At 34.3% G+C, this 16,710-nt stretch overlaps 1 protein-coding gene across 3 annotated transcripts in view; it reads left to right on the top strand.

Moving 5' to 3' along the window:
- The window catches only part of LOC105479487 (collagen type XIX alpha 1 chain), a 334,678-nt gene that overhangs the window by 65,368 nt on the left and 252,600 nt on the right, over window positions 1-16,710 (top strand). For all 3 annotated transcript variants that reach the window (XM_011737482.3, XM_011737483.3, XM_011737484.3), the window contains exon 9: window positions 89-151. In XM_011737482.3, coding sequence (XP_011735784.2) covers window positions 89-151 — 63 coding nt within the window. The remainder of the gene's footprint in view (window positions 1-88; window positions 152-16,710) is intronic.

Here is a 16,710-nt window from a genome sequence, read left to right as displayed (position 1 = left end):
GCTATTGCCAGCTTCATATTTATAAACCATTTGGCTTTCGATCAATGTGACAGAATGGTTGCTAACACAGATATGCATTTTTGCTCAGGGAGAAGCAGGATTACCAGGAGCTCCGGGTTCACCTGGGCAGAAAGGGGATAAAGGAGAGCCGGTAAGAAAAGGACAAATATTGATGGGAAAAATGGGGGTTTTGTTAAAAAATGACTTAAAAATGTGTTCATCTCATTTTTCTATATTCCATACCAATATATGTTTCTATAAAAGGCTATCAAATATATCAAATACTATATTAAAATGCTGATTACTGAAATAAGAAAGACTATCAGCATTCTAGTCTGCTTTTGAATTCATATTGGTAGGCTGGTGTGAACTTTGGAAAGATCTGGAACTGCAAGTCTTTGTACCTATAAGCTCTAGCAAAACTGTGAAGCAGGAAAGTCTATTTTCTAGCTGTGCCCTAGCCTTCTTTAGCATTCCCTTCCCCAAATCCCTGTTGAACTCTTGCTTCTCTTGTCTTCTGATACATCCCCACCAGAGATTTTTCTGTAGCTCCCTACCTTTTTTTTAAAGAGCCAACTTTTGTTGAATACTTTCTGCGTATGCATTATGTTGCTTGGTGTTGTAGAGCACATAAAGAAGAATAGGATATATTCCATGTTCTCAGTGATTTTACATCTACAAAGAGATCATGGAAAATTACAAGGCCATATGTGTTAGGTGCTGTAGGAGAGTTGCAAGTGTCCTGGAGAAACGATCTGGGGAGCTGGGGAGGATTTAATGGAGGAATGGCCAGTGTGTAATTCTAGGCAATATCCCATGCTTGGAGATTTGTCTTTTCCTTCTCCCACCACTCAAAACTTAACTGTAATGTTTCCCACTCTTTTGAGTACATCTTTTGTCAGCTAATCAGGTAAATGAATGTGCACTGTTAGAAGTTCATTCTGTTTTTGTTATCTCTCCAAGGTAAAATAGATTTTAATTCCTTTCATGCCTTAACTTGGGAAGTCCATGATTCTAAATTATTTGTATAATCTAGTCACCTGCCCCCCCACTTCAAAAAGACAGGAGACAGAAGTCTGAGAAATGACTGATCCCCCAAAGCTTCAACAGAGCTAAAGTCATTTGTTCCTGAAGGAATGTATTCGCATTGTACCTTGCATGGGAACTTCTGACAATTCAGCAGGTGTTTGAAAAAGATTTTTGAGAAGGGACAGGCCATTTATTAATGCTCTTTAAAACTCATTGCTTGGGGTAACTTTACTTTCAATATCATTTTATGAAAATTCAAAATAATTGAATAATATCTGATTCTAAAGACCACTTCAATCAAACTAAACATACAAATCATTATACCAATAGCAAATATTTGTTTCATGGTTACACGTACCAGACACTAAGAAGAGTGTTTTAGATATGATATCATACTTGATCCTTACAATCATTCTTCATGTTAGGGATTAGTATTAGCATTTTACAGATAGAAAAACTGAAGCTTAGGGAGGTTAAATTATTGCCCAATGCCACATAGCTTGTGGCCAAACTGGGATCTGAACCCAGTAGGTCTGTTGAATACTCATAACCAGTATCCATTTTTAGGGCTGTCACTATATTATAAAAGCAATTCAGTATTATGTATCTGTGTTCTTTGATCAGGTACTTCCACTTGCAATATTTTACTCTTAAAACATCATTTAAAAATGCCAGCCTAATATCTCTATCCTCATTTTACAGCTGAAAGCCACACATAGGTAAAATGATGTGCCCAAGGTAACACAATTAAAAGGACTCAGAAAGTGGAAAGATCTCTGAGTTAATCCCAACTCTTCTATGGTTAGAGGGTGAATTTGGCCAAGCCACTCAGACTCTCCATACTTAAGTTTTCTTATCTGCAACGGAAGGTGTTCTCATTTATCTGTTCTGCCTATACTATAAAGTGACACAAAAATGCCTTGAAAAAAAATGCATGTGGCTTAATTGTTGGTGGCTGTGATTTATACACATTCACATACCCATTTCTTAACTTGTCTTTTCACTTCTTTGATTTAATCAATTCTGTCATATTTAAGATTGCTGGCACAGCAAGAAATTTCCTGTGTTGCTTTTAGGAAAAATACCCTGCCCACTAAAATAAACAAACAAACAAATAAACAAAAAATCGATGTCAGAAGTACAGTCCTATTTGAATAATTATTTTAAAAATCATTAAATCGACTTTAAATTCTTTTTTAAAGATTAAGTGCTTAGTCACTCTTGTTAGAGCCTATACCCTTTAAGAATGCATTTTCCCCCTCCATTCCCTTTAATCATAAATAGACATCTCTCACTTTAACATTTAAATATTTTTCTTTATTCATTTATCCATCAACACCTATTTATTGAGTTCCTGCTATTATAATAAAAAATGTGCCAGACGTTGGAGCCTTAGCAGTAATAATAAAATACAGGGCCTGCTCTCACCGAGTTTACAATCTTGTGACAGTTTGTTCACAGAACATTCTCTCCTTCTATAGAAGCTAAAACCAGTAGAAAAGAACTAGGAAAAATTAATAAAAATGGATAAATATTAGCCAATTTATTGTACATCAAATCTATAAAATATACAAAAACGCACCTTAGAGTTACAATGCATTATATGACTTCTCATCTGTGGTATGTTTTAAGAATATTAACATTTGTTTTAAATTCCATGATAATTCCTAATGGCAAGAGATTTTAGTGGCAACATAAAAACAGCTGGAATAAAAGAAGTTTATAATCTACACAACAAATAATTAATCTGTATATTTCCTTTATCTTTTTGATACATGCACCCACATTTGATTAAACCAACATATACTCTGCCTTGTAAAAATGACATTAGATGACCATGACCATGAATGCATTCTACCTTCCTGGCACTTCAAATAAACATGGATGCATTGCTTCAGTTTAAGGAGTGGAGAATGAGTTTATTTCTGCTCCTACTGCACTAGGTGATCCTGCAACTTCAATGTGCAATAAATAAAGAAGGCTTTCTTTCATTTTTGATTCTGGCATGTCATTGTCATTATTAGAGTAGGTGCACAAAATAATGCCTACATAACTTGAAGATCGAAAGTCATTTTGCTCTAAGGCATATTTAGGAGTAAATTTTGTGAAATGATCAGAAGTGCAATGTTACTAAGAGAATCAGATGTTGTTCTAAAGGTTTTCTTTTTGATCTGTAAGCCCAAGAAAGAATATTTAGAGGAGGTAGAACAGTACGTTGGAAAGAGTACCACTCTGGAGCCTGAACCACTTAGGATTGAATCCTCTCCACCTCTTACTTGCTTTGAAAATTATCCTTAATAATACCTAGGCAGTGGTTGATTGTGAAGAAGGCATACAATACAATGTATATACAGCACTTAGAAACTGGCATACGATAGATACTCAACAAATATATGTTTCCCCTGCTTTCTTATCCACCATATAATTGTCCACATATTGAAGGAGAGGTCGAGATAACTATTTTAGGTTGAGTTTAATTTCATTTGTGGCTCGATGAGGAATAAATAAATCTTCATTTGTGAGATAATCTCTTAGAATTTTCAATGTATTAGATGTAAAAATGTTGAGTTATCACGTGCTTCAAAAGATTATTCAATTACTTGAATATTTCATTCAACTCTGTATCTTTTATTTGCAATATTATCTGACATTTTCTGGATACAATGTGCTAGTTTTTGTTTTGCTTTGTTTTGTTTTGTTTTGTTTTGTTTTTTGAGACAGAGTCTTGCTCTGTCTCGCAGGCTGGAGTACAATGGCGCAATCTCTGTTCCCTGCAACATCCGCCTCCGGGGTTCAAGCGATTCTCCTGCTTCAGCCTCCTGAGTAGTTGAGATTACAGGCACCCGCCACAATGCCTGGCTAATTTTTGTATTTTTTAAAAGAGATGGGGTTTCACCATGTTGATCAGGCTGGTCTTGAACTCCCGGCCCTAGGTGATCCACCCACTTCAGCCTCCCAAAGTGTGGGATTACAGGTGTGAGCCATTGCTCCCAACCCAATGTGCTACTTTTTAAAATATATTCTTTGCATTGTTTTATTTAGATAACGTCGATTAGAAGCCATCCAGACACAATTATAATTTACTTTTTCTCATTAACTATATAATATTAGTCTTTTGGTGCATTTTACTTGTGGCCCAATGTAATAAAGTGAGAAAAGATTTGAGAATACAACTTCCACATCTCTTTCAAATTATATATCACTACATTACAGTATTTCTAAAGGTGTTAAGATTTTTATTAATATTTTAATTGACACATAACAATTATACATATTTATGGAGTACAGTGTGATATTTTAATTCATTTATACGATCTGTAGTAATCAAATCGGGATAATTATCATGTCCATCACCTCAAGTGTTAATTATTTCTTTGTGTTTGGAACATTCATAATTTTCTTTTTTAGTTATTTGAAAATATACAATAAATTATTGTTAACCATAGTCACCCAGCAGAGTTTATTTATTCTGTATAGCTGTAATTTTCTATCGATTAACCAACTTCTCCCTATCCCCACTCCCCACCCTTCCCAGCCCCGGTAACCATTATTCTACTCTCTACTTCTGTGAGGTTAACTTTTTAAACTTCTGCATATAAAGGAGAACATGCAGTATTTATCCTTCTGTGCCTGGCTTGTTTCACTTACCACAATGTCATTCTGACTCATCCATGTTGCTGCAAATGATGGGATTTTATTCTTTTTTATGGCTGAATGTAATTCCATTGTGTGTATGTTTGTGTATGTATATATGTGTGTGTGTGTGTATAAAACATTTTCTCTATCCATTTATTCATTGATGAACACTCATTTTGATTCCATATATTAGTGATTGTGAGTAGTGCTGTAATAAACACAGGCTTTCAGTTATCTTTTCACCATACTTACTTCCTTTCCTTTGGATACATATCCCCAGTGGGATTTCTGGATCACATGGCAGTTCCATTTTTAGTTTTTTGAGGAATCTCCATACTGTTCTTCATAATAGCTATACTAATTTACATTCCCACTGAAAGTGTGCAAGAGTTCCCCTTTCTTCACAACTTTGGTAGCGTTTTTTTGTTTTTGTTTTTTGTTTTTTTTTTTTGTCATTTAGATAATACCCATTCTAACTAGGGTAAGATGATATCTCATTTTGATTCCAATATGCTCCTCCCTCATGATTAATGTTGTTGAGCATTTTAAAATGTATTTCGTGGCCATTTGTATGTCTTCTTTTGAGAAGTGTCTATTCAGATCATTCACTCGTTTTAAAATCAGATTATTGGGGGTTTTGTTTGTTTGTCGCTGTTGAGTTGCTTGAACTCCTTGTATATTGTGGATATTAATCCCTTGTCAGATGAATACCTTGCAAACATTTACTCCCATTCTGCAGGTTGTCTCTTCATTCTCTTGATGGTTTCCTTTGCTATACAGACGCTTTTTAGTGCAATATGGTCCCATTTGTCTATTTTTGCTTTGGTTGCCTGTGCTCTTGAGATTGTATCCACAAAATCTTTGCCTAGACTAATGTACCAAAGCATTTTCCCTACATTTTGCCCCAGAAGATTCATAGTTTTGGGCTCTACATTTAAGTTTTCAATCCATTTTGGGTTGATTTTTGCATATGGTGAGAGATACGGATCTAGTTTATTCTTCTGAATATAGTTTTTCTAACACTGTTTATCAAAGAGACTGTCCTTTCCTCAATGCACATTCCTGGCACCTCTGTCAAAGATCAGTTGGCTATAAATACATGGATTTATTTATGGGTTCTCTATTGTGTTCCATTGGTCTATGTGACTGTTGATGACAATCTAAGGTGTTATGCTTTGAGAATCCTTACTTTAATGCAGCAGATTCATAAAGAAAAATTTTACTGTTATTTATACATATACATTATGAGTTAGACAATTATTCTGAATAATCATGTAAGCAAATCCTGTCCCACCTGAGCCAAAACCCACTAGTGACTTCTTGTCTCTCTTAAGATAAACCCCAAAGCTCTAACCATGAGCTATGAGGCTTCACATAATGTGTAGAGCTTTCCCCTACCTGACTCCTCACTCCCAAATTGTCTCGAACCCTCTTCCCTCTTTTATATTTGCTCCAAGTCCTTTGTACCAGTTATGTATGCCTGAAGTGTCCTTGTACATATCCACTTGGCTCTCTTCTTCATGTCTTCTAGGTCCTTGCTCAAAAATAACTTTAAAATGAAAAGGCCTTCTGGCATCTCTGTATAAAAAGCATCCTTACTCCCACCTCTATGCTCTTACTTTGCTTAGCACTTTTATTGCCACCTGACACATTATCATCCTGCATCTATTTCCTTCCCTGTTGGAAAATGAGTTCTGTGAGCCTATACATAGAACAACACATAAATAATAGGAGCTAAAAATATGCTGAATGCATGAATGAACACTATACCTCAAGGAAAGTTTAAATAATCAACTCAGCTATTTCTAGAAACTGTAAGTTCTCCTTCCTAATTGCCCAGGAGACTCTGCTGAAAGATTCAATTTGCAAGGAAAGAGTTAAATAATATTATATTGTTAACTATTGTTCTACTACTTTTTTTCTTTTAAAAAACAAAAATTCTTTTCACATTGATTTAATCAGGTTTAGCTTAGTATTGCTAAGGTAATGAAGCATCAAAAATATTTTGCAAAAAGCTAGAAGTTTTGGCAACACTTAACATGTATCTTTATTTACCTATTTTCTTATCCACTATGATGGTTTATTAATATGATTTACTACTTTTTCTTTTTTTATAAAGGTGATGATCGCCTCTCATGGAATAATGCAGTTTTAAGTACTACTGCTTGTATTTAATTATCTAATTGTGATCAGTATTCTATAACACGACACCTAATCAAGCGATTTTAACCACGCTCTCTAACACTAAACTCTGTATAACATTATTTGAAGAAATAATTAATACTTTTCTTTCATTTAGACTCAATTATAATAATTTTCTGAATCTTTTAATTCTCTTTTGTTAGCAAGCGTAGTTAGCAACCTAATTCCTTAGCAACTGCATTACTTTCTCAGTTCTTTAAGACCCTTGTTAATAACTTCACCCATTTTAGAGCTGAAATTCTCTCAGAGTTTTATAAACTATCAGCTCAATGTTAATGTTCCTGAACCTAAGGGGAAGTGTTATCTGAGCTCCATTTTGGGAATAATTTTCCAGTTTATTTTTGTATTACCATCTTCCACATTTCCAGTTAATTTGCCAAAATGTGTTGGCTTTATGAAATGATTGCTTTGCTGATATGCTTTGACAGAAAATCAAAACAGTTTAAAATGGAATAAGTTAGCTTATTTGACTTCTTAGTCAGCGACTAGTATTGATTTGTTTCAACTTCTCCTGCCCTCCAATCCCACTATAGAGGCTTCCATTTTGAGTAGCCTAATATGCTAATCCAGAGATGATGAGTAAGTTTCCCCTCATTTTCTTTCCAAGCTGGCATTAATCATATGCCCATTCTGTACCCATACCACAACAATAAAAATTAAACCAAAATATGTTCATAATTTTTTAAAATAAGGATTACCTTCTCTTAGTAATAACTTCACAGAAGTAGGATTTAATATTATTCTTTTGACTTCTTTTAGTATGTCAATATAGGAAATATTAATGTTCCTTTATCCTTTCTAATCCAATTGAATATGTTGAAGTAATTGACAGGTCCTTCTTTGATCGGTTTTACCCAGTTTGATATAATCTCATGTAATCTGCAGGAATTCACTTGAAGGTGAAATTTACTTGTGGGTCTTCATCCGAAATTAAAAAATAGTATCATTATAATAATGGTATTACATATTCATAAAATTACGATATATTTCTTAATTTCTACCAAGTATTAGTAATATAGAAACTCATTCAAAAAGTATATATTATTTTCCACTGTTTCAAGGATAAATTTGTTGGACTGAATTTGTGATAGTGCTTTTAAGGAAGCCATACATGATCTATAGACTTCCTTGCACCTGTTTTTCCATCCCTGTTTGGCAGTTAAGTGGAAGAGCAAGGAAGCTGATCATTGGATTGACCCAGCTTTGGGGTTTTTCCTGGAGGATGTAAAGGAAAGTCAGGCATACTAAATGAAACAAATAGGAATATCTTAGAAACTGAAATTTCATGACCTACTTGAATTGAAAGCATCGGATAGGATGTAGCTTTTAACTCATTTAAACTCATTTATCATATTAATTGAAGTAACAGCAATAGTATTATTCCTTACTTTTGGTAAATGTAAAAGAAATTACAAAGCTGAATTACATATTTCTGTGTGAATATATCTAGTTTTAGTTATGATTAGCACTTAGATATTTATGAATTACTGATTTATTACAATTTATTATTTTGGCTTGTGGGCAATATGAGGAAGGAACTTGAAGTACAAACTTTGGTGCATGCAAAAGCAACTCATCTAGGAAAGGTAGATTCTCTTTGACAACATTAGTAATTAACGCACCTCTTAAAAGTAATCTCCTAGTAAGCATTTCTGTATTTTAGGGTGCAGTTGGTAATAAAGGTGAATTTGGTGCTCCTGGAATTCCTGGGTAAAAGGTATGATGGTTTACTATTTGATCAAAATGTATGGTCATTTTATAAAGTTGTGTCAGATAGGATAGGAAAATGTACAGAACAAGTCCTGCAGTTCAGGGGTAAGCAAGCTGTGGCCCTGTTGTAGAGCTGTTAGAACTCTTACTGTAGGATTTTGTATGTAAAGTTTTACTGGAACACAGCCACACTCATTTGTTTTTGTATTACCTAAGGCTGCCTTTGTGCTTCATGGCCAGGTTAAGTAATTGTGGCAGACTGTATGGCCCACAAAATCTAAAATATTTACTCTCTGGCCCTTTGTTGAAAAAGCTGGCTGATCCCTGCTCCAGAACATTGGCCGCTATTCTCGTAGCCCCAGGGCTTCTTAAATTCACCATTTTATATGTCATATGGTGTCTTAGTATGTGTTTCACTGCAGACAAAAATTAGGTAATTTATGTAAACATTTTATATATAGACTGTAAGAGATACTATAATTAAAAATAGAAGAAATATATTTCAGTCTATCAGTAAAATGCTATACTGTAGGCTATAGCTAATAAAATGATTGAGTTTTATGTTTCTCCTCTAACACCACAAAGATGCTTCCAAACAATAAATTCACTCACAGGAAGTTACTGTTGCAGTTTAGCGCCTTATTCAACTTCAGTTTTTGTAGAATATTTTGAAAAGTGTTGTATTTGTATATTAAACTACAATCACCTTGGCATGTTTTCACGTGTTTTCACTATATATAGGATTATATATATAATCCTATATTAATATTAATAACTTTGCTAAATTTTTAAAGTTCTCAGATGTTGATGCCAAGAAAATTCTCTTCTTTATGAAAATAAGCTTAGTAGAAGTTTTTGTAGCATTCTAGCTGCACTGATTATCAAGTGAGTTCATTGTGTCTCATTATCTAGAAGGCCATGACCATTGAGGTTTTACTCACCTAAAGTTGGCACAGGAATAACTGAAGCTAAAGCGGTAGGAGGTTCAGAGGTTGTCAGACAGATATTTTTTGAGACCTTCTTAAATGTGTCTCTGGTATCTGACTGCTTCATTGATGCTACTTTTTCCTTTCATAAGTTATTCAGTCTGATATGCAAATTCTTGACTTGTATAGGAATATAACTGTTGGACTCAGCAAAGTCCAACAAACTCTATTGCAAAATAATACCTTGCTGCAAGTTGATGTTTATTTGGGCTGCTATCTTCTTGTTTAAGCTTACTGATGGCATTAATTGACGATTCTTCATCATAAATAAAATCTTCTTTAAATACTTCTTCAAAGGTCTAATTGTTTAAAAATATATTTTCTCTAGAGGATATTATTTGATCACCTAAAGAGATGCTCCAATCCAAATTTGTCTTGTGCCCTTATTCTACCAGTCTCTAAAATGCATCACAATAATCTGATTGTTTAGATTTCAGATCATTAGGAGTTTTTGAATTATTCTGAACACGGGAATCTTTTTTAAAACACATGCAGAATCACTGAAGTGCTTGAACTATAAAACAGATTGCTTGACTTTATTGTGGGATGTAACGTGAGACTCATATACATTTTCATAATAAATTATGGCATAGCAGGATAGCATTCCCTTTGATTACTTTAAAACAGAATTTATCAAGATTGGTATAAAACAGCATTAATTTTAACACTCCAAAATGACATCCCTTGGATCCTGATGTATGACAACCAGGTGCAAACTGCTACTGATTGGCTGTGGAACAGGTTCTCAACTCCTGAAAAGGTGATGTCCACAGACTGACAATGTAAGGACTAGATGAAGCATTCAGTAGAATCAATCCTGTCAAAAGTTGATCAAACGAATTGCAATCCAGGGCCATGATAGTAAGAAAATAAGTCTAGAAAGTTAACTATGCAAGCCGAGAAATTCTCTGGAAAAAAAGAGAGTTTCTTAGAAAAGAGAGGACATTTGGGGCAACGCGAAGGAACTGGAGCAAGTCAGTATTGCAGAGACAGGCACTACTCAGAACTAAAGTTTTTTTTCTTGTCCCAGAAGTCCACTTTTGTAGAAAGAATCTTGTGTAGTGATTCATCTTATATTTCATTTAAAGTAAAACTTTAGTGAATATAAAGGAATATACTGACAATCTAGTTAGACGAAGTCAGTCTGAAAACCGAGATCCTTAGCCCTTGGTGCCCATTTGGTCAAAATGGTGACGGAGAGGGTTTTGCAATATCAATTAGTGAGTATGTCTGTGTGAAGACACTGTTCCCAGATAACTTAAGAAGCTAATATCGGAAAGAAGCAGCTGTTTTTATGGTGTTCTAAAACCACGGCAAACTTGTCCTTGCAAATACTCTCTCATATTTCCTCAGGCAGTTTTCTTCTGGGTCTAATTTACTTGAGTTGCTCTTAAGGGGTCTCATAGACAATTAGAGAATTCACGTAACTTCCAGTTGTGCTAAATATGGTGGCGGATTACATTTTGCTCTTGGTTCCCGGATGCACGCATCATCAGAGACCCTACTTAGTGGTTAATATCTTTCCAATACCTACAGAAGCATGGAGTCTTTGACCATTTTCTCTTCCCAAGGTTTCAGTCCCTGGTAGTGCCAGCTAGGCTTCTAACTTGTCACTTCATGTAGCTGTTAAAGGGGTGTGACAGTCTTGAGTGAAACAAATGCCTCCTCAAGAGTGTTTTTCTCACTTCTATAATCCACAGGTTACCACTGATTTAAAATAATTCTAATGAATGTATACAAAATGAAAACAAGAAAGTTACTAACATTATCTAACAGTGGGTTAATAAACTGTAAAAAAAAATTTAAATTTCAAAATTTTAAAATCATACTCATGAGGTTTATGTTTGGGGTGAAATATTTCTGTTATTTTACAAGAAAAATAGTTTGTCAGATTTTTCTAAGTAAATTTCCAAAGAAAAATGATCAGTTCTTAACATGTGGGTCACCTCAGGGCTTTGTATTCCACATTTGCCTCAATGTGAAATATGTGCATCTTCCAGAGTAACTTATCCAGCATCCCCTTAACTTGGACTCTGCTTGTCAGCAGTTATAATTCTTTGTTTTGTTTTGTTTTACATAAAATTTGGAGTACTTAAGAGTACTGTTTAAAAATAAATAACTAAGATGAGTTGTTTAACTGTCTCACTTGGAGCAAAAACATATGTACAATACCATAGAACATATATCTCAGGTCTAATATTCTCAAAGTGAAGTTTTTTTCTAATGTTAGTATTGAAGCTAGGCAACTGATTTATATTAATGGAGTGAAGCATATTCTGAGCAGTACGAAGTATTAATTTGTACATTAACTATACTTTACACTTACATCAATGTCATACTGCAATAAATTAAGTGATTTGCATATAAATCACATTATTCTAAAATAAACCTACACTTTGAAATTTAGCTAGGTAGTAGCAATAAATTTTTTTAAGTCAAGACTCTGAACAATGTATTAGTAGACTGTGGTGGCATTTTTCCTCTGAGACCAAGGAGAAAAATAGTACACTAAAAAACACAATTTTGCAAAATGTATTTATGGAATATGGAGTCATGAGGACCCTGAGGATGAAGTATAGCATTTAGTTATGTTCTTTTGTAATTGTAATACTTATCACCCAGTACAGACTTGCAGTAGGCATTCTTAATCTAATATTAGCTGTAATCTAATAAAGTCTTACTGTTAAACATTGCAGAAAAATAACTGTCCCCTTTACATTTATTAGGAACAGCTATGATTTTGCCTAAGAGATTTGGTAAGTGTTCTGTTATGAGTTCATTTAAGAAAATCAATTCTGTGTAGCAGTATTATGAGGTAGCTGATGACTTCTGGTAAACTTGGATGGACAGAAGCCTCTGTCAATCACAATGAGTAAACTGGATGGTTCTATTTCCAAGAGAAGTGAATGACTCTAAGCATAAGATCACATGCACGCAGCCATACACACACACACACACACACATGAACACATATGTTCACACCTTCCATCCTCATAGTGTGAAGTAGGGAAATGAGATGAAGATTTGAACACTATGAGCAAATTTTGCCCACTTTACCCCCAAATATTACACTCAAACCATGTTTGTTTTCATTACCTGAATACTTCAAACAAAAAATTGCCTCATTTCATACTTCACTTATGTATGTAAACATAACATATATTTCTCAAGAAGTGGAGAGTTTTTCCTAAATAGGAATAATTATTGTCCAATAATCTTATCCTAATAATGTGACAATAAAAATTGAACATAGAGCCTAATTTATGCTAAAACCCATATTCTATCTACTAAATTACTTTAAATTTGCCCTAAAATGCTTATTTTAATAGGAAAACTTAGTAAAAGTCAATTTTTCTCCCCATGGAGTAAGTATGAAACTATCATTACTTTACCATGCTAATGTTAAATACTCAGAGTTAGACTGCCTGGATTTGAATTCCAGCTCAATTTATTAGAGAAATCTTACTGTCTAATTTAGAGCATGACACTTGGTCTCTCTACATGTCAGTTTTCTCTTTTATAAAATGGAATTATATTACATCTACTTCTAGCTTTATCTTAAGGATTAAACAAGATTATTCATAAAAGGGTCAGCACCTGGTATATAAATTTTTGGTAAACAACAGATATAATTTTAACAATAAACAGTTTGATGATTCTATTATTCTAGCCTTACTGTGGGACCAAATTAGAACTTATTTGAAGGAATTTATACACTTCATCTTAGCCAAAAGGCCAAGAAGCAAACTTATTGAATTTATATTATTTATTCAAAATATATTTATAGGAAAATGTTAAAGTCATATATCTTATGTAACCTTGACCTCTTAAAACAAACTAGATGTTAGAAAACCAATGAATTCCTCACTTAATATAAATATGTACAAGAATATAAACTTTTACAATAGTAATAATAGCAGCCATTTACTCAATAAGTGTTATATGCTAAATGCTATCAGGAGCCTTCTTCACATTATTTCATTCAATCCTTACAACACCCCTGTCAGGTAAGATTTATTGTCACTATTTCACAGATTAGGAAACAGATCTAGAGACAGAGAGGAAAAAAAAACAGTAAAGTCAGGATTTGAACCTCTATCCATGGAAATCCATAGCTCTTGCCCCTTTGCCATATTACCTCATCTGGATAGCTCCTCAAATACTCAGATTTCATCTACACAAGCAGGTCTGAATTAGATCTTAAATTTGTTTGCCTACCAATTTAGTGAACTACAGTTTGCTTTGGACATTCTGCTCCAAGGAGGGCTGTCTGTGTCTCTTCCCTTTAAATCCATGAACCCCTTTTAAACTGTATCTGACCCTAGAGATTCTGATTCCCCCACCTTCATAAGATTGCATTCACCTATTAAGAATCATTATGCAATTCACAATGGCAAAGACTTGGAATCAACCCAAATGTCCATCAGTGACAGACTGGATTAAGAAAATGTGGCACATATACACTATGGAATACTATGCAGTCATAAAAAAGGATGAGTTTGTGTCCTTTGTAGGGACATGGATGCAGCTGGAAACCATCATTCTCAACAAACTATTGCAAGAACAGAAAACCAAATACCGCATATTCTCACTCATAGGTGGGAATTGAACAATGAGATCACTTGGACACAGGAAGGGGATCATCACACACCAGGTCCTATTGTGGGGATAGGAGGAGGGATAGCATTAGGAGATATACCTAATGTAAATGACGAGTTAATGCGTGCAGCACACCAACACGGCACATACATACATATGTAACAAACCTGCACGTTGAGCACATGTACCCTAGAATTTAAAGTATTAAAAAAAAAGTATTAAAAACCAAATTATGCATATGGTTTTTCACCGAATGAGAGGGTTTTGTTTAGCTTTACCTTCTAAAATAAGTATTATGGAAAAAAAATTTGCTTGGTTTCCAAGTACAGATGACATTTGAAGTGTGTTTTCAAACTTTCCATGCTTGACTCTCTGGAGATTCTTAATCTACCCTTCATGCCCACATCCAGGCAGCTCAATCATGGCCACTCTCCAGATTAACCTTAATGCAACACCTAATGTAGAAATTTTTTTCTTTACATTCTCCACCAAATATATATATATATATATAAAATGTATTTATCAAAACCAAAAATGTTTAACTTAGTACCATGACTTTATAAAAATATAAAATAAATCAACCTTCTGGAAGTAAAAAAAGCTGTATGCATTAAGGCACTTAAGAAGTACATCTGATAACATGATGAGAGAGTGGCCAAGCTACGTGTCTTAAAAATAGCTGGACTAACTATCGTCATTATATGAGGATATGCTTTGTATGATGGGACTTTTCACCATAAACTCTGAAGCCCTCCATCACTGCAGTGAGATGAGACTGAATGAGCAGATCCATTGTTCCCTAACAGTCTTTGTATTTCTTTTCTGCTGGAAAATGAAATGACTATGATCTTTGAAACTTGATTTTCCCTAAAAAGACATTTTAAGAGAAGACTGCAGCTTCAGAAAATAAAGGCAGATGCTGTTACAGTTTATGTAAGTGCAGACAAGGCCAGTCATTGTTGTGAATGATAATGAACTTTCTAACAGTGCTGGTCCAGATGTAGCATTAATGCTTCAGAGACTCAGAAACTTATATGCATGTAGTATAAAAGCTAGAGAATTTTTAAGCCGTTTGACTTCCTCTCTATATTTCTAGCCTCACCTAATTTTTCTGTGGACATTCAGAATTAAGCTTAATTTTAGACTTCCTAAGTTTAAAACATAATTTAAAATGCCTAATGGCATGTGACAATTTATTATAGAAATTGAGACCATTAAATGAGGAGGAAAAAAAGACAAATTAGCTTTATTCTGACAATGGAATACTTCCTGCCTATGAAATTGTTAAGCTTTATAAAACAAGAGTGATCTCTACTTTAGAGAAAAATACGTCTTAAGCAGAGAATCACCTGTATATCTGTGTAATTTGGAAAATTCTCTAATGAGTGAAGGTATAGTCAAATCTACACACAGGATGGAACTTTTAATCATAAATAGTATGCATAGAAAAAATGACCACAAAGAAAACAGTTTTGTAAGCCTACTTGTTGGCTTCACTTGTTAAAGTTACGAGAATAAAACTTGAATTATCAGTGAAAACTTGTTGCTTTTACATGGAATAATTGTCATTTAACTGTCTTATCTATAGGCATATATTGATACAATACAGCACTAAAATAAGCAGAAACATAAGAAGGACAAAGGTAATAGAAGGACCGGAAAAAGAAAAAGAAACTTGTTCACTCTGCAGTTGATTTTATTTCTTAATGGTTTCTTATTCCCTTCTAATGCCTTCCACTCACACCCCAAGTAGAGCAGTTGGCAGGGAACACAACAGATGGATGACAAGCTCAACACATGCCGTGTATCTGGCACCCGGGCACTTGACTTTTATTTGTTAAACAGCCAGATTTCAAGAACCTAGTCTGCTAATGTTCCTATTTGGTTTAATGTACTACCAGCTTCCAGCACATAAATATTAAATATTGCCATAAGAAAGCTCATACACTCTCTGTTTCTCTGCATAGTTTAGTGGCTAATTATTTTATTCTTGGTGTAGGTTGCTGAGATACTGAACAGTGGATTTAAAGATATAACTGGTATTTTATAAAGACATCTATGATTTTAGATATTAGAGTTTCCTTAGAGTGGCTGTATCTAAAGGAGCTTTTAGTCAGACACATCAGGGACTGCCAAAGTCAGTGTAAGGTATTGAATGAACCTGTTAGGGAAGACTGGAAGATTTGAGCAGACGATCACAGATGATTGGTGTCTTTCTTTTCTATCTCCATCACTGCATTTTCAGATTATTAAATTCAAAACACATGCATTTTTTCCATGAATTCTGCTGGGTCACCAGGCAAAATTACAGCTTATCCACTCTACTCACATAGCACTTTATTTATATCACTAATATAGTGTGTGTCTATACACCCTGCTAAAATGTGAGCTCCTGGAATAGAAGGACTTGGGGTCTGTCTCATCTCTAATCCCAGCAACTGACCCAGCATATGGTACCTGGCTGATTCTGGGTAAGTGTTTGTTGAGTTGTTCAGAATTCAAGGACTTAGCCCCAAGCCAGAAATAGGTAAGAGAAATAGAGAATGAT

This window comes from Macaca nemestrina, chromosome 5, assembly GCF_043159975.1.
Source record: "Macaca nemestrina isolate mMacNem1 chromosome 5, mMacNem.hap1, whole genome shotgun sequence".
NCBI lineage: Eukaryota > Metazoa > Chordata > Mammalia > Primates > Cercopithecidae > Macaca > Macaca nemestrina.
The sequence above is the reverse complement of the archived record's forward strand: the minus strand, read 5'-3'. Positions and strand labels throughout refer to the sequence as shown.